This window comes from Cajanus cajan, chromosome 6, assembly GCF_000230855.2.
Source record: "Cajanus cajan strain Asha chromosome 6, NIPB_CcT2T_4, whole genome shotgun sequence".
NCBI classification, from domain to species: Eukaryota; Viridiplantae; Streptophyta; class Magnoliopsida; order Fabales; family Fabaceae; genus Cajanus; species Cajanus cajan.
The window spans coordinates 65,225,709-65,245,857 of NC_138522.1; the positions used below are offsets into that span (position 1 = coordinate 65,225,709).

The window sequence follows — 20,149 nt, forward strand, 5'->3', positions numbered from 1 at the left end:
TAGACAGTACTAACATGTTTAAAGTATAAAATTAAAGATTTCTCAAATGTGAATATAATGTACTTCTGAAAAAAAAATGTTTTTTACAAACATAAATTTTTGTATATATTTTTTTCAAAATACTTTGTTAAGGAATTTTTATTAACATATTTTAATAATTTTATTGTGTACAAAAAAATAGCACTATGCATATATTTTAGAAGAAAAAAAAAGTTACTTTTAAATGCTTGATTTTGGTCCACGATAAAACAAATATTGATATTCATCTTTACTTAAATTTCTAAATTATACTTTTATATCTTTTACGAAAATAATATCAATCAATATTAAGAAAATTTAATTTTTTTAGGAAAATGAAAAAGAGACATAATTTTCTACGATAAGTTGATCAAAAAAGTGACAAACTAATAATGAAAATGAGTCCAAAAATTGAACAACTTCCATATTATTTATTGTATGAAGTAAGTTATGGTGGGGTTTGAACATGTTTGAATTTGATTATGGGTTGGGTTTGGACATGTTTGAATTCACATCAGTCAAATTAGTTGAACCCAACTAATAAAAAAATGGGTCCATATATTCAGCTATTAATGAACTTTGGGTTAGTCGGAGTTCAAGTTTAACGGGTTGGATTGTTAGACCATAGTGGTCTGTTTATTTTTTTAAAGTAAGTTTTCTTTGGTTTTTTTTCCATTTATTTTCAATTATTCAAAATTTAGATATTATAAGAAAATTGTCACATTGTGATACGTAACTTATAGTAACACAAAAATTATTATTAAAAATTAATTTTATCTACACAGTACATATAATATATGTTAATATATGGTAAAAAAATGTGACATAAACTATAATGACATATAAAATATGTTATTAAATTTTATTTAAAATTAACATTAAAATTATATGTAAGTACATGTCAAATAGATATATACTTACATATATTATTTGTATAATGACATTTTTTATAAGTCACTATCTGTAATATTTTTTGTAATGAAAAAATTATTTCGTTGAGTGAGTTTTTTTTTTTATAAAAAAAACTGTAATTACTATTGCCCAATGGCTCAACTGATATTTTTTTCTTCTATCCATAACTAGATTTTCATACTAATAAATATATTAAAAATTCATTAAAAAACAAAAATAATAAACCACACAAAAACTGCTATTTTAATTATAATGATCAAATATGGACCCATTTTTTTACTGGTAGAATTTGACCAATTTGAACTCAAACTTATCCCAACTCAACCCATAGTCGCCCTACCAGGCACTAGTTTGGTGTTTTGTTTGTAGCCTTAGTTTTCTCATTTTGTTTTTTTGTGCTCTTTGTTACAATTTGTTTTTATTTGAGATATATGTTCATGACGTCCATATAGTTTTTTTATTAAGCAAGTCCTGTTTCAATTTTGTTAACTATTTTTTATTGTTATATGTGGTGATATATAAAGAAGTTTTTCGAGTTAGGTCAGTTATTTGAAATTTTTATATTTTACAACTCTTAAATAATTTGTAAAAAAATAAATCTTAATAACAATTGTAAAATTTTAATGTTACTGTCATGTTTGTGCATCATGAGTCACCATACTTATAAATATTAAATACTAAAATAATATATTTAATATTTAAAAATATATATATAAATTATAAGTGAGAATGTCACTCAACCGATTTTTTATTTAGAATTTCAGATAAATCAATTTAACTGATAAGGGATAAAAATGAATTCATCAATTTTCACTATTAATGGCATTGACATGTATTGGAAGCAAATAAATTAGTTTACTCTAATCTAGTGGTATACTAATGGTGAGGAATTTCTTACCTTTATTCCCAAAAGACTGCATTCATCTACTAAAGAAAGAAAAAGATCTTAAAGTTCAAAATTTATCTTGTTTCGTGCTGTTCTTTCGTAGCACTATCTATCTACTTCTTTTTAATTTTGATGGACGATGACCCAACTATAATTACTTGATAAAGATATCTTAGTTAGCACTTAGAAGAATTTTAGGAAAGACATTAGACATAACTTATAATTAAAGTTTTTTTTGAGAGGTTGTTGTTTCGTTATCAAATAAACTTTATATAAGAATTAAAGGTAATTATCATCAACCTCAAGCGTGTAGTTCAGCGGTAGGGATTGATCCACGTTTAAGTAAGGTTAGAGGTTCGAATCCTGTCTTGTGTATGCTTTCTAGTCTCACTATTCTTTATCCTTTCACCGAGAGTGATCAACATGTGAATTGCCAACTTGATTTTGTTACTATTGTTATTGATATGCCTCATGCTTCTAACAGTACTATTACAAAACCTTATTCTCTTCTTATTGAAAATTCCTCGGGCCAAAGAAGGCATCTTTAGACCCAAAATTATGTAGTTGCTATGACTTCCACAAATTATGATCACCAAATTGAATCACATTTTGTCAAAGAAACTTTATCTAAACCTGAATCGTGCAAGGCCATGAAAGACGAATTTGCAACATTAACCAAGAATAATACATGGAGTTTGGTAGAACTTCCACCTAGGTGTAAGGCCATTGGCTACAAATGAGTGTCCAAATCCAAGTATAATGTTGATGGCTTTTTTTAGAGGCACAAGGCTCGCCTTGTGGCCAAGAGCTTCCATCAAAGAGAAGGGTTTGATTTTACTGATACATTCAGCCTTGTTATTAAACTATCGATTGTTCGAGTTGTTTTTACTCTTTCTTTTTCTCATAATTGACATTTACATCAAATAGACATAAATAATGCATTTCTAAATGGTGATCTCAAAGAAACAGTCTGCATGTTACAACCTCCAAGTTTTTCTTCAACTCATAAAGGCAAGGTTTGCAAGTTGAATAAAGCTATCTATGGACTAAAGCAAGTACCTAGGTCATGGTTTCAAAAGCTAAATACAACTCTCTTTCATTTTGGCTTCTGAGCAGCGAAGAGCAATACCTCTTTATTTTTCAAGATTACCCCTACTTCTACTATACTCATCCTTATCTATGTAGATGACATATTAATTATTGGTTGTTCACAGTAAGAAGTTCAATTCTTATTTCAAAGCTCAATTCTACATTTAAACTTTATATATTGTTTAGGGATTAAAAAAATCACTCCAATACTTGCACACTTTCTTCCACTCTATATAAGGCTTATCAATTATCATACCATTGAGGATTAAAAAATTCACTATTTTCTCACACCTTATAGTTTTACATAATTGTTTGACCTCAGATTCACCACTCCACCATCTCTATGGCAAAATCCAAAAGCCTCACATTTGTTTTCACCATCATTCTCACGCTTCTCTTCTCATTGGCCACCGCAAAATCCCCTCGTTTCTACCGAACCATATCTCCAACATCTCTGGGCCTCCACAAGGAGAAACTAAGCCACCTTCATTTCTACCTCCACGACGTTGTCAGCAGCCCAAACCCCACGGAGGGAAAGTATAATGGCAGCACACTGAGCATGTTAGGGCGGAACACGGTGTTCTCCGCCGTGAGAGAAATGCCAATAGTTGGAGGAAGCGGGGCTTTCCGGTTCGCACGTGGGTATGCTGAGGCCAAGACTCACACGTTGGATCTCAAGACAAGGGATGCTGTTGTCGAGTACAACGTCTACGTTTTCCATTATTAGCGAGTGCGTGATCGATATAGCATCCTTCTAAAAACCAATATATGATATTCTTGTCTTTACTTTCTTCCCTTTTCTTTATTGTTGAATGCTTTTGGAATAAGAAGGTGTGTTTATGCTTCGTTAGATGTAACGTGTTACTTTAGTTGAAGATATGACTTAAGAAACGATAATGACTTGCGTTAGGGTTTAGGATAATAATATTAAGGCTTAATTACATTTTTGGTCCTCCTAATTTAGTACGGGAGTAATTTTGATCCTCATAATTTGAATTGTTTAATTTTGGTCCATAAATTTAAATAATGGACAATTTTAGTCTTACAAACAATTTATCATCTAAAATTTAACAGACGTTAATAATGTCAATTTTATGTTAAATAAACATTAATTATATATCATTTAATTTCTTACGTGTTAAATTATTTAATATTCAAATTTTAAATTCAAATAACATTGAGAACAAAATGAAAATGATATTGATATTAATCTTAGTGAGAATTTTTCACTAAAATAGAATTTTTTTTAATGAGCTGTTAACAGACTACGCGTGCAAGCAAAACAGTTTGTTTTGCTTAGAAAACGGGTCGTTCCAGTTACAACATTAACATGTATAAGAAAGAAAAATATAAAATAAATAAATTTAAAATTTTTAAATTTGAATATTAAATAATTTGACACGTAAAAAATTAAATAATATATAAATATTTATTTAACATAAAATCTATATCATTAATATTTGTTAAATTTTGGATTGATAAATTGTTTGTAGAATTAAAATTACTTATTATTTAAATTTATAAATCAAAATTAAGTTATGACACTTAAATTAAGAGGACCAAATTACTAATATTGTTCATTGATTCAATGAACGATGAAGAAGTATGATTTTCTTTTGTTTTTGTTGAGAAGTACTTTTTTTTCCTTCTATTGGTACGTAAAAAGTAATGATGATTATTGTTGTCAATATAAAAAAAGAACAATGTTAATCTCGAGATTGGGGCAGAGGAAGGGGAGAGAGAGACAGCATCATAAAAGAAAAGGTACGTACAGGAAGAAAGTTATAAATATTAATGTAATGTGATAAAAGAAAAATAAATAATAAATAATAGAAATAAAAATGAATTGTTTAAGCCTGTGTTTGGATCTGACTCCAAGATTCACGTACGTTTCCATGCATATCTACGTCAAAATTCTTAAAATGACGCAGAAGTAATTTCCTTCATCTTTACCTACGTCTATTGCTCTTCAAGTCTTGAAGCATTCAAAACTAAAATGAATATTATAGAACAATATGAAGTAATAAATTTAATTTTTGTTAGACAGTAATAACATGTTTAAAGTATAAAATTAAAGATTTCTCAAATGTGAATATAAAGTACTTCTGGAAAAAAAAAATGTTTTTTACAAACATAAATTTATGTATTTTTTTTTTCAAAATACTTTGTTATGGAATTTTTTTAACATATTTTAATATTTTTCTTGTGTACAAAAAAATAGCACTATGCATATATTTTAGAAAAAAAAAAGTTACTTTTAAATGCTTGATTTTGGTCTACGATAAAACAAATATTGATATTAATCTTTACTTAAATTTCTAAATTCTACTTTTATATCTTTTACGAAAATAATATCAATCAATATTAAGAAAATTTAATTTTTTTAGGAAAATGAAAAAGAGACATAATTTTCTACAATAAGTTGATCAAAAATGTGACAAACTAATAATGAAAATGGAGCCCAAAAATTGAACAACTTCCATATTATTTGTTGTATGAAGTAAGCCTGGTTTGAACATGTTTGAAATTGATTATGGGTTGGGTTTGGACATGTTTGAATTCACATCGGTTAAATTAGTTGAACCCAACTAGTAAAAAAATGAGTTCATATATTCAACTATTAATGAACTTTGGGTTAGTCGGACTTCAAGTTTAAGCGGTTGGGTTCAATTAGGTTAGACCATAGTAGTCTGTTTATTTTTTTAAAGTAAGTTTTCTTTGATTTTTTTTCCATTTATTTTCAATTATTCAAAATTTAGTAATACGTACGTAACTTATAGTAACATAAAAATTATTACTAAAAATTATTTTTACCTACACAATAAATATAATATATATTAATATATTGTTTTAAAATATGATATAAACTATAATAATACATAAAATATATTGTTAAATCTCATTTAAAATTAACACTAAAATTATATGTAGATATATATCAAATAGATACATACTTACATATATTATCTCTATAATAATATTTTTATATATCACTATATGTAATATTTTTTTTAGTAAAAAAATTTATTTCATTGTATATGTTTTTTTTTTATTAAAAAAAACTGTAATTACTATGGCCCAAAGGCTCAAATGATATTTTTTTCTTCTATCCATAACTAGATTTTCATACTAATAAATGTACTAAAAATTCACTAAAAAAATAATAAACCACACAAAATCTGCTATTTTTATTATAATGATTAGATATGGACTCGTTTTTTTACTTGTTGCATTTGACCAATTTGAACTCAAACTTGTCCCAACTCAACCCATATTGGCCCTTCCAGGCACTAGTTTGGTGTTTTGTTTGTAGCCTTAGTTTTCTCATTTTGTTTTTTTTGTGCTCTTTGTTACAATTTGTTTTTATTTGAGATATATGTTCATGAAGTCTATATATGTTTTTATTAAGCAAGTCCTGTTTCAATTTTGTTAACTATTTTTTTATTGCTATATGTGGTGATATATAAAGAAGTTTTTCGAATTAGGTTAGTTATTTGAAATTTTTATTTTTATTTTTATATTTTACGACTCTTAAATAATTTGTAAAAAAATAAATAAATCTTAATAACAATTGTAAAATTTTAATGTTACTGTCATGCTTGTGCATCATGAGTCACCATACTAACAAATATTAAATACTAAAATAATATATTTAATATTTAAATAGACATATAATTATGTGTCTATTCTTATTAATTAAATAAAAGAATTAATAAAAAAATATTAATCAAATTTTTAAAATTATTCTTAAAATTGACATCTGATCAGTAGTTTAGTACTAGGCTCGTATCAACTGATGGTCAAAAATTAAAATGTAGCACTGACACGTTTGAAAAGGAAAATGAATTAGAAATACCTCTTATGTTACATTCAACGACAATGTTTATGACCCAGTAATGGTAATGGATCAACTTGTGTAGTTAGTTGCCCACCCTGACACAATGACACTCCACCAACATTTTCGGGTGCTGATTAACATGCATCCCCTAAATGGGGGTAAATTAAGATGAATCGAAGAAAATATTGTAATTCAGCGGTAGGGGTTGATCCACGCTTAAGTAAGGTCAGAGATTCAAATCCTGCTTTGTGTATGCAGCCGCATTAAATCTTGGGACTAGCTATCCCACCTTTTGAGGTATCTCCAACGTAGCGAGGAGATTAGTCACTGCTGTCGGCGGTGGATACTCCAGGGACGAACCAAAAAAAAGATGAATCGAAGAGAAAATTAAAAAATAGCAAACATGATATGAAAATGAGATGGAAGATTCCACCATAGCTAAGTTGAGGAAAGTTGTTCACCTTACTCTCCAATACTTGCACACTTCCTTCCACTTTACACTGTTTAGGGATTAAAAAAATCACTCCAATACTTGCACACTTTCTTCCACTCTATATAAGGCTTATCGATTATCGTACCACTGAGGATTAAAAAATTCACTCTTTTCTCACACCTTATAGTTATACATAATTGTTTGACCTCAGATTCACCACTCCACCATCTCTATGGCAAAATCCAAAAGCCTCACATTTGTTTTCACCATCATTCTCACGCTTCTCTTCTCATTGGCCACCGCAAAATCCCCTCCTTTCTACCGAACCATATCTCCAACATCTCTGGGCCTCCACAAGGAGAAACTAAGCCACCTTCATTTCTACTTCCACGACATTGTCAGCGGCCCAAAGCCCACGGCCGTCAGAGTGGCCGAGGCCCGCATCACCAACACTTCCTCCACGCTTTTCGGTGTCGTAGTCATGGCCGACGACCCATTGACCGTGGGCCCCGAGCCAGGATCCAAAGTCGTGGGAAGGGCCCAAGGAATATACGGATCTGCAGCCCAAGACGAAACGGGCCTGTTGATGATAATGAATTTGGCATTCACGGAGGGAAAGTATAATGGCAGCACACTGAGCATGTTAGGGCGGAACACGGTGTTCTCCGCCGTGAGAGAAATGCCAATAGTTGGAGGAAGCGGGGCTTTCCGGTTCGCACGTGGGTATGCTGAGGCCAAAACTCACACGTTTGATATCAAGACAGGGGATGCTGTTGTCGAGTACAACGTCTACGTGTTCCATTATTAACCACTGCGTGATATGGCATCCTTCCAAACATCAATCCATGATTCTTGTCTTTACTTTCTCCTCCTTTTTCTTTTTTGTTTGATGCTTTTCGAATAACTTGTCTCTATCTATGCTTCGTTACTCGTTAGATGTAACGTGTTGTGTGACTTTTGTTAAACATATATGACTTAAGAAACGATAATGACTTGAGGGTCGGATTGATTCATGTTCAATTTTCTCGAATGAGAATCTCATTTCCAGAATTCTAACCATTGCTTACATTTCTAAACATGTTTTTATTACGTTTTAATTTTAATATTTATATGGATTTTTTTAATTTAAAATCATTTTGAAAAATAGCTAAAAATAAAAATCACAAGTGCTAGAAAAAAAGAACTATATTTATTTATTTTCACAAAAATAATTATATTTATGAGAATATCACCTTTTTTTATTTTTGGGATAAATAATATTCAAAATAATTTTTCAAAACTTAATACAAGTGGTCAATGTGTTGATTTTGGGTTATTATTTATCCCAATAATATTCAAAATTTGTATTTTGTGTAATGTAAATACATTTTTAGTGATTATTATTTATTAATTATTAATTTTTATTAAATAATAAAATAAAGATAATTAATTTATTATCATTAATAGTAAATTTTGATATAATAATCATAGTTTTTATGAAAAATGCTGCTTATTTTAAAGCTTACGGATTGAAAAATTTGTCACATTTAAAATTTTAAAAGGCCAAATTAAATAAATAATTTATGTAAAATTATTGACAAATATAAATTGTTGAATGGTTCTGAGAATTGGTAGATGGACTAGCCTACATTCGTGAAGTATAGTTTTCGCCGGTAGACTCTACATTTTGAAACATATAGTATTTATTTCCTTAACCTTTACCTACGGTTTATTTCTCTTGAAGTCTTGATGCATTTCTAAACAGGTGGCTAATTATACTATATCATTCAAAATTAAAATGAATGCAATTAAACAAGGAAAAATAAATTAATAAGTAATAAATTTAATTTCTGATACACAGAAATAACTATGTTTAAAATATACAATTAAAGATTTATCATTGTGCAGCAAAAATTCTATGTAATACAAGTATTTTAAAATTAAATTAGATCAATCATTAAATTTATATTGATTTTACTGTAATTAAATTACAAAGAATTAATTTTGTTCCAACTTTTTCTGGACTTGGTTTTGATGAATATCTCAAACCATTCAAAATAGTCTAGAGCAAACTAAGGAAATAAACATGAGAACCATTCAATCAAATAAATAATCGAAATAGTATGTATAGAAATATTCTATTCTTATTATTATTGTAATTTTTATTGAGAATTAAATTTTTTTTATTGAATCTAGATTCTTTACGATTACAATTTTAATTGCAAAGATCTGAGCCCTTAAACATGTATATATTTTTTAATGTTTATAGAGAATTAGATTATAACTATATGTGGGGTGCAGTTAAATTCCAAAGTCAGAAGATCCAATTCCGAAACCGTTAGAGCAGTGACTTTTTCTGGAGAGTGTAGAGTATGGTCAATTACAGTATGGTAGGGTCCGTTGCAAGGAGTAGTCGTGTTCGTCCTCTACTTCTAGAGTAGTCAAATATTTCATTCATTTCAATTCAACTAACCCACAAATGAAAACGTTGCGAAAAGGGGGAGTTTTTAATGAGTTCATTCTATTATTATATCTTACAAACGAATTTGACCAGCAATATACTATCTCGCTAAACAAATTAATAACTCTTGTTATTCTCTCTCTTTCACAACCTTTTTTATTATTCATTTTTTGTGCCACATATTGCCGTTTTTTTTTTTTTGTCTTCCTATTTATCTTCACATTTTGAAAAGATATTGAGAAAGAATGAGTAAGAGTGTAATTATTCTAAAGAAATTCTTGTCTGAACTTAGATAAATCTAATTATGTCTATTAGCTCAATTAAATATTATTTTATTGTTAGTAATTATCAAAGTTAATAATCAACAGATAGCAAACATTATTAACGATGTATTAATAATATATATATATATATATATATATATATATATATATATATATATATACTCTCATTCTTTTAAAATAATTTATGTTTTAAACATTTTATTTTGTTTCAAATTAGTTATTTTTTATTATAAAAGCTCAAGAAGACAATATTTTTTAATCTTACTCATATCTATTAATATGTATAATAAGATCATTTGAAAAACTTCCCTATTAGATGCTTGATAATTAAAAAATAAAACACACACAAAATATTATAAATTTTAAAAATTATTTTTGATATTTTCTATTTCTAAATCATTATCAAAAATGGTTAGAATTAGTTTAATGATTGAAAGGAAAGAAGGTGAGATATTGACTCAAATTTAAATATATTTAATTACTTGTTTACTTAGTGCACTTAGAGTTCAATTTATAGGTTTAAGTACTAACTACTCCCAACAATGGGTTAGATAATTTTGCCCTTTTTGATATAACCGGTTCGAGGATAATTGGATTGATAAAGTCGCACATGGTAGAGTAGTTGGCATTGATAACCGAGTAGACTTCAATTGCTTTTCTCAATTAATTTGCTATATTTTGCGTGTTTCTGATCATTAGCATTACGTACTCCTGTGCGTGTTATAGGATTTTTTTAACAAAAGGTACAAGCTAGCAAAGTTTTTTAAGTTTCAAAAGAATATGCAATTTATGTTGCAAAATCCAGAGAGATAAGTTACTTAGAGAAAACGACAAGGTAAATAAGCTAATTAGAAGAAAAATAATAGACTGAGATCTGCATATAGCGATAAATTATGTTGACTTTATTATTTCTGGGAATCTTAGAAGTAAATTCTATGGTGCTAGAAAACTTGCTTGTCATGATGCCCGAATGACTTGAAATCGATCTTACATGGAAGTTACATGTCATCTCTGAATTTCAATCACCGAACAATTTCATCGCCGAATCCACTCACAACATTCATGCTGAATATTCATTTCATGAAGGGAAAAATATAATTACTCTTAGATATGAAGGTGGATATATGGTGGAAGGCAATCATTCTTTTTTCCCCAAGTAAGATAAAGGTGAACCTCCTCTGTTGTTTTCCTTCATGGCCATAATTTCATTCATGGTTTTGGTTTGCACATATCTCAACTCTGCACAATTATTAGAGTACACTGCTAAATGAGTGCACCCGACAAGTAAGTTAGAAGAAAATGGATCAAATCAACACCACAAAGGAAAAGTAAAAAATAAAGCAAATCCATGGCTAATCATGATGATCAATTATTATGTTAATTTATTTTTCCACTTTAGACTTTTTAACTCTCAAACCTTAGAGCGATATTCCATCCCTCAACAGTTGGTAATTGTTCATTTTGAATGTGTTGCACGTGTACGTCTTTGAAAGGCAAAGGAATATATAGACATACAATAACAATTGAGGTTTCCTAAAAGAGATTAAAATGTCGAATAACTGGGTGATTTTTGGGATATACTTCTCAACACAAGGGATACAAGTGCATGGATACTCGAGGGAGACTCTTTAGTCTTTATATCCAAAGAAGTTCTCTTTTTGAGTCAAAATGTATTTTATTTTACCCAAAAAAAAAAAGAATCCAAACTAATTCCCTTAGGTATTATATCTCACATAATATTACATTGTCTCCCTTTTCTATTTCCCTTAACCGCTGCTTTTTACAGTGTCTCACCTCCTCTTCTATCAATTTAATAATGTGTTTGAACAGAAAATTTAAATAGAATAATTTTAAAAAAAAAATTCAAATGTATTGAAATGAAATATTTTAATTTAGATGAAAAATTTACAAAGAATTTAAAATTTAAGTATTTTTTAAATTCTTTAAAATAGTAAAATTTTAAATTCTTCTAAAAAAGTAAGAATTTAAATTTTTTTCTTATCTCACATATATATCTTTTATCTTTTCTACTCTTATCTTTTATATTTCCTTTTGTTTCTCTCTTCCATTTCATATACTTTATTGTCTCCCTTCCCTCATCTCTCTCCTTATTTTTCTCTCTCCCTAGTTCTTTTCTTTCTTTTCTCTCTATTTTTTTTATCTCTTTCATCTCTTCTCTACCCATCTCTATGCTATTTCTCTTTTCTCTACATGTGTCTCTCTTTCTATTTTGTCTTTTTTTCTTATTTTTTTAATAATTTTTCTCCTACCCTCTCCTCTCTTTCAAATTAACATAAAAAATATCAATAAATTTTTAATTATTGAATATTTAAAATATTTTTTAAATTATTAAATATTAACTAATATTAATTTTTAAAACTATTAAATATTTAAAAATTAACTAATATTTATTTTTATAAAATTTAATCTTAAAATCTTAATATATATATATATATATATATATAATCAATTTTTATCATATATCTAAACTAATAATTTAAAATTTTAAAAATTTGAATTAATTTATCTAAATAAAACATTTAAAAAATATAGGAATTAAAATTAAAATAATTTAAATTACAAAAAATTTTAAATTTCTTGAATTTCAAAATTCCTCATCCAAACATATATCATTTAAATTCAACAAATAGACATATGCATTTCTCTTAACTGAAGAAGTTTACATGTTTCAACCACAAGGGCTTGAATCTCTTGAGCCCAATCTTGTCTGTAAGTTAAATAGGCACCCAAGGCCTGGTATATATATATATGAACACAACTAAATCTCTAACTGGTTTTGGTTTTTTGCAGAACAAGTGTAACCCCGTCCTAATTGGTTTTGAACAACCATGAATAGAATTTGTATGTCCCCATCTATGTTAATGATATAATAATCACAGATAGACCTCTTCATCTATGATTTAGGATCTTAGTAACAAGTTACAATCTATGTTTGCTCTCAAACAACTGGGACAGTTAGATTATTTCCTTGGTATTGAAGTAAAACATTTCTCCAATGGTGCTTTATTACTTTCTCAGAATAAATAGAGTTAATATGTTTGAAGCAAAAGGGGTTCCTGGACCTTTTCCTGGCGGACTCAAACTTTCTAGGTTTCGGAGTGACTATATGATGATCCTACTGTCTATATAGAATTATAGATCTATTGGCGGAGTCCGGCAATATACAACTATCACGAGACCAGAAATTGGATATAGTGTCAACAAAGTATGAAAATTTATGGGACAACCTTTGAACTCTCTAGCAAGCGGTAAAAGGCATTTCTATATAGATTATATTAAAATATGCTCACTCTAGAAATAATTAACATAAAAAATTCTATCTACACTAGTGACATCAATAATTATATATAATTATATTTTTATCTGAGATAAAATTAATTATATTTAGAGATGAAGTTAACTACGTGATATATAGACATTTGTTAGACAAAATTAACCATTAATAGACACTTAAATAATCTCGTGATATTTTTAATTACATATCAATAGTTATGCATAATTGTATTTATTTATAGAGAATCATTATCTCATGCTAAAAAATAATGATTCCTGAGATAATTCTTATAAATGATTAAAATATGTTTAATTAGTAATAAATATATTTTAAAAATATTTAATGTTAATTGAAAGCAAAATATTTTTACTATATTAAATAAAAAAAATAGAGGTAACATAATATCTTTAATATGATAAAACTTTTTATTTTAATTCAAAACTATTAGATCCTCATCTTCCATCTATAAAAATAATTTTGTAAAAAATTTGTGTAACAACATTCTTAGAAACAATGTTTTCAAAAATACTATTTTTTAATTAATAAATCAACCGTGTAATATTAACATTCACAATCTCATTCATATATAAAAAGTAAAAATATTATTCATACCAAATTTATTTTCAAAAAAAAAGTTATAACAAATAAATAAACTAAATTCAGGCTTAATTTTACTGTAAGTCAAACTGAAACCCGCTAAAATTAACTTAGCTTGCTCTCCCTGATTACACACAAGGGCAGACGTACAAAAGATGGAAAAATAAATATGTCAGTCTAACTGCCATGTTCGTTTGTTCCTTAATAAATCCTTTTCTTAAGGGGTTGGTTTTGTCATTTTGATGTCAAAAGCCCTATGCATCATATCATTATCACTGCCCCTGAATGAAGAGATTTATTGATTTGCGTCTGCAGACAAGGCATTAATATGTGACCCATGCTTCCCTAGGTTATGGGACGACGACGTTACTCATCAACCTAGTTATTAACTCGTCACTTCAATTTTGAATGATCACCTACCCATTACATCGATTCTGATTCCACCTCGGGATCCTCCACAACATTTCCATTTTTAATTTCTGCAATGAACTGCTCCCTTTGAGTCAACCTAAAATAACCGCAGTAAACATCGAAGCACTGACATTTTATCTCCAAATATATGTCCCTTCTCCCATTTATATAGAGAACCTGAGTGTGTGTTAATTGGCTATGAATATGATATATATAGTGTACAATTACATTGCTCACTTTGTGTCCTAAGCCCTAATTAAGCATAAAAGAGTAAAAGTAGACGTAATTAGCTGATAGGAACACATCCACAAACACGTCTTTTTCTCCCCCTTAATTACATACATTGCACACTGGGAACTAAGAAGTGACTGAGAACAAAAGGAGCATAGAGCTAGTTATATGAATATGTTGGATGTTAAATTTGAGATATATGGTGCCAGCAAAGGGCAATGAAATATCACTTTCTTGCTGCAAAATTTGAGCAGATTATCAAACGTTGTCCACGCGGCATTGAATCTGAACCCACCTCTGTCGGCACTGTACATGTCCGGGCAATATGCAAGAATTACGCACACGTGTGTTGGGACAAAATATTCATGCGCGCTCAACTGTTTTGTACGCTTTACATGATCTCCACACGAGTGGCCAATTTTCTCAGCTACCGCAGGCCGAGAATGACGTCAGTGGCTACGCAAAACGAAACTAATAAGACCTAGCTAGAGATCCGTGTAGATATATCACATGTTATCTCTCTTAAAATAAGAAAGGCGTATTAATTAGATAAGGGAAAAAAATATACAAGTTTCACGTTCCAACAGTAAACATACTGTTAGGGCCACAACTAGACGGTCGCAGTTTTATTTTTGAAGAGTAAATTAAAGAAAAAAGGTGTTTGATTATAAGTTACTTTTGGTCATAATTTTCCAAAGGATATGAGATTTTGGACATACTAAAACTTTTTTTTTTGTTCGGAGTATCCGGTACCGATAGCTAGTCCCAAGATTTAACGCGACTGTATACACAAGGCAGAATTCAAATCCCTGACTTTGTTTAAGCGTGGATCAACCCTTACCGCTGAATCACACGCTTGAAATTTGACATACTAAAGCATTCGTAACAAAAAAAATAAAGAGAAACTATCAAAAATATAAAATGTTTCTTATAATTGAAAAAAATAAGTTTAAATATGTTCTTAATATTTGAAAATGAGAAGAGATAAGAATAAATTTAAAAGAGTTAATTATCTTTATCATTTTTCTTAATGTAATGGTTTTAACAAGTAACTAATCTATCGGTAACTGATAAAAAATAAAGAGTAACTCCTTTAAAATTATTCTTAAAAATAATTTGATTTTTTCTCATTGAAACTTTATTCAGTTACCTATAGACATTTTTTTTAAAGTTTCAATGGGATATTATTTTTAATGTTTCACCAATAATTAAAATCATGACTTTGTAATTTTAAAGAAAAAACTAAATAAAAATATTTTTAAAAGGTGTCATGTTTTAAGAAAGTTTAATGAATCTTTATTTTTTTTACATTGTCAACTAATTAAAAATTAATTTTAGTGTAACTTTTAAGATGATTATTATTAAAGTTAACAAATTCATTATATATTAAAAAAATGATATATTTTGTGTCTCATCGACTTGTTATTTGAAAAAATAGATAATCCAATAAGAATGTATAAATAATTCTATAATAGGGAGATGGTTGTAAATATTAGTTAAAAGATAAAAATGTAAAAAAAATGTGTAAACTAAAATAATTAATCTTTTTTATTAATAGTTATAGGTGATAGTTTATAATTAAAAGTTATATTTAGATAGTGCATTTTTTTCTCAACTAAAAATTACTTAAAACTTAATTAATAATATATAGTTTAATCTAACTTTTAGGATGAAGTTCATTTTTAGTTTGATTTTTATACGAAAAAACAATCAAATCAATCTCTATACATAGAATCATTTCCAATCCATTCCATATGTGTTGTTGGACTTAATTGTGGTCCCTGCATGTTATCAATTTTAGTTCGTTAGTGACACAAGTTAATTCAAGAATAATTTCACATACCGAAACTGATTAGAAAATGATAAATCGAAAACAATTATTACTTGTAATAATTAAAGGTTTAATTAATTATATATAACTAATACACCATAATATCATATATCAAAATAATTATCTATTAATGTAGATAAAAAAAATTATCTCACATTCTCCCATTTTATTATTTTCACGTCTACTTAATTTTTTATAAGAAAATTATTTATTTACATTCATTTCACTTGAAAAATTATAGGGGATCCAAATGTGATCTTTGTTAATTTTTATTTGACACAAATAAATATTAATTATTGATTCATTCTTGTAAATTGAACATTTTAAATTTATGTCATTTATAGATTAATTGAGATCACAAATGAAAGCATAACGATAATGACCTCAAACTATCTAATAATTTCTTTATGTAAGAAATGTATGGGTACGTGGAAGAAAAAGAGAAAGAAGAGGGGGAAAAAAAGATAAAGGCCATGAAATAAAAATAAAAATAATATGAAAAAATGACGTGAAAGTGATGAAAAGAAAAGGTTGAGTATACACTAATAATACCTCTGTATATAGTAGAGGAGAGTGACTTTTTAACCTTAAAAAGGTGAGTGTGGGCATAGTATGAAATTTAGGAGTGTGAAAAATATTATTCTTCAAAGAATATAATAAAATAAAATATAAAAACAGTAACAATTTGACACTCTTTTGTCTTAACTCTTAAGGCCAAGTAGGAAAAAAAAATACAAATTACAAACAAGAAATGTCATTATAAAGTGTAAAAGTTGAGATGTTAAAAAAAATGACTTTGGTAATTGGTACCTCTACAAATTTTAGGGGTTTTAGTACTATCTTGTTTCCATATCATCCTTTTATTTATGTATTTTGGTCTGCAGATACCAATTTCATGTGAATTTTTTTTTCTTTTTCTTTCTAGATTATCATAATTATATAAACACAGTAATTGATATGAGAATGATCATAACTTTATGACGGAATCCGGTGACGAAAAAGATCGAACAATAACAAGACGAAAATTCTAAAATCATATTTACATATACCATTACCATCCTCAGGCGCTCCGACCTGGAGATGTTATTGAAATACTGAGTGCGTGTAAATTTGATGTTACAGACGAAGATCCAAACTCACATGGTCGGGTTTGGTGTCATAAACAAAGCGGTTTTGCGAACCGGAGTGTCCCATCCCGTTGTTCTCAGCGGAAAACAAAGGCAACGCGCGTTCGGCGTTCAAAATAGGGTTCGTCGGGGCATGAGTGACAGTGTTGGCGGGGATTGGCCACAAGCCCAATGGGCTTCCATTGATGGGCTGAAGTTGAAGTTGATGAGAATAGGAGGTTCCGTAGAACCTTCCAGCATTGGAAGAAGCGAAGGTGTAGTTCATGTAGGCGTAGGCATCGGGGAGGGTGGTTTGAGGCATCATGGGGATGGGTGAGTGGAGGTGTCGTTTTGCGTGTTGGCGCTCTCGTTTGTGCGCGTTTTGGTGGCCGCCCAAGGCCTGAGAAGTGGGGAAGTTTCTGCAACAGTAATGACACTCGAACCTGCGGCTAGTGTCGGCGTTGTCTGTGTTGTTGGCGTGTGCGGAGTGGGAGTCGGTGAAGTCTTGGCCGAAGAGTCGAACGGGTTTATCTTTGGAGGGGCGGAGGAAGGGGAGCTGAGAGAAGGAGTGGACGTTCATGAAGTTGTGGGTTTCTCTCTCGGCGTTGTCCATGGATATGATGGAGTTAGAGAGTGTGTGTGTGTGAGAGAGAGAGAGAGAGAGAGAGAGATTTGAGGTTTGAGATAATGGGGTTGGGAGAGTGGTGCTATAAACGAAGGGAGAGTGAGTGGGGACAACTGGGGTGGCTGATGATGCATCTCTGAGTGAAGCCTGACAACGCCACAAAATCTGATAATGGCTTCGGCTTCTCAAAGTACCGGCATAAACCATCTCTGGGACCGAACCCAACGCTGTCATTCTCCTAAATCATCTTTTTAACACCCAAGTCAAGAAAATTACTAGAAATAAAGTAGTTATTAATTATGATTGATGATGATGACGACGTGTTTTTTAAGAATATCAATAAGATGTTCAATTTATTTGGTTGTCTTTAAAAAAAATATCTTTTAACTAATTATTTTAATTAAAATTAATAAGTTATTTTATTGGCTCATTTTTTTATTTAATTAAAATAAACAAATTATTTTTCCTTTTTTTTTGTAAATAGAGATTGATAAAGAGAGAATGAATAAATTATTATATTATTTAATAACTTATAATTGGATGATATTTTTTTTTTAAAATTTACTTTTAGAATAAAAATTCATTTTATCTAGATTATATATATATATATATATATATATAATTTTATGTTAATATAAAATTATTAAATATATCATTTATATTTGAAATTAACATAATATATACTTTTAGAAATATACTAAAATATAAATAATTTAATTATTATAGTCATTATTGTTTAATTTTAAAATTGATATACATATTTAAAGTAATATAAAATTATAATTTAATGACTAAATAGAGAAGTGGTTTATTTTATAAAATTTAAAAATAAAAACAATAATATTATATTGATGTTTGAATATATTGAATAAAACTAATATTTTAAAGAGTGAAATCATTGAAAGAAGAATACATGTTTCTATATTATATAATTGAATACTAACATATTGTTGTGGATATATGATCTAAAATTTAAGCTTTATGAGGTGGAAATATTTAATGTGAGAGAAAGGTTAAGTGAGATAGTGAGTTTTATATATATATAATTTTATTTTAATATTTTATTTGAGAAGATTAGTTGTCAAATATTTTGTACCAAAATCTTGAGGGCTAGCTATCTCACCCTTTGAGGTGTCTCCAACGTAGTGAGGAGATTAATCACTGCTATCGGTGATGGATATTTCAGGAATGAACCAATATATATATATATATATATATATATATATATATATATATATATATATATATATATTGTACCATCGTTGCAAAAATATATTACAAAATTTGAATTTTAGTCTTGAAAGAAATTAATTATTTTAAGGAGACATTCTTATATGAGTGTTTTTATATATTATTTTGACTCTCATTAAGTTACATGTTTTAATTATTTAATGAATTCAACATTTATTCTTAAATTGTTTTATTTTTTATAAATACATTTTTTAATTTTTAATTTTAAATTTTATTTTATTTAAATTAAATCTTAATACATTATGTAATTACTTAACAAGTCACTACACTTTACAATTCAACATCTAAGTAACAAAATATATAAATCTAAATATTTAAGTTTAATGAGAAATAATTCCTTAATATACATGTAACGATATATATATAAAGGAAAAAATCAACTAAAAGTATAAATATAAATTTTCAATGAGATTATATCATGATTTTATACATACATATACAACCATCAAGATAGTAAATACAAAATTTTAAATTGTCGGTCAAACAACTACTGACCACAAACTGCATAAAAACAATAGAACTAAACACTGTCATCTTTAGCATTATTCTCAAAATCATGCTTGTTGTCCAACCTAATTTTATCATACTCCTATAATAATATGATTATTACAATTTAACAAGAAAAGTGTAGGGGTAAATTAACTTGTAAAAAAAATAACATACATAATATAGAAACAAATAAACTAGCTATAAGACAATTTCATCATTTCAACACAACTATGACCCAATACCCAATTTAACAACATACAACATAGATTAAGAACTTAACACTATTTCCAACTTAGTATATAGACAACATGTACATTGTTTATCAACAGTTTAGTTACACAACAATTAATCACATATCAACTTACAACACAATACAATTTGATAACATTTTAACTTATCAACGCAACTATACA

At 28.3% G+C, this 20,149-nt stretch overlaps 3 protein-coding genes across 3 annotated transcripts; 2 read left to right on the forward strand and 1 right to left on the reverse strand.

Moving 5' to 3' along the window:
- Nucleotides 1-2,685: 2,685 nt before the first annotated feature.
- LOC109797696 (pterocarpan synthase 1) lies at nucleotides 2,686-3,814 on the forward strand. Its single transcript, XM_020357809.3, has one exon. The coding sequence runs from the start codon at nucleotides 3,249-3,251 to the stop codon at nucleotides 3,630-3,632; it is 384 nt and encodes a 127-aa protein (XP_020213398.1). The 5' UTR covers nucleotides 2,686-3,248; the 3' UTR covers nucleotides 3,633-3,814.
- A 3,325-nt stretch (nucleotides 3,815-7,139) lies between these two features.
- LOC109797399 (pterocarpan synthase 1) lies at nucleotides 7,140-8,196 on the forward strand. The gene has a single exon (XM_020357427.3). It carries the CDS (start codon nucleotides 7,409-7,411, stop codon nucleotides 7,982-7,984), a length of 576 nt encoding a protein of 191 aa, XP_020213016.1. The 5' UTR covers nucleotides 7,140-7,408; the 3' UTR covers nucleotides 7,985-8,196.
- Nucleotides 8,197-17,217: 9,021 nt separating this feature from the next.
- LOC109797874 (zinc finger protein GIS2) lies at nucleotides 17,218-18,245 on the reverse strand. Its single transcript, XM_020358028.3, has one exon. It carries the CDS (start codon nucleotides 18,228-18,230, stop codon nucleotides 17,382-17,384), a length of 849 nt encoding a protein of 282 aa, XP_020213617.2. The 5' UTR covers nucleotides 18,231-18,245; the 3' UTR covers nucleotides 17,218-17,381.
- Nucleotides 18,246-20,149: the final 1,904 nt, after the last annotated feature.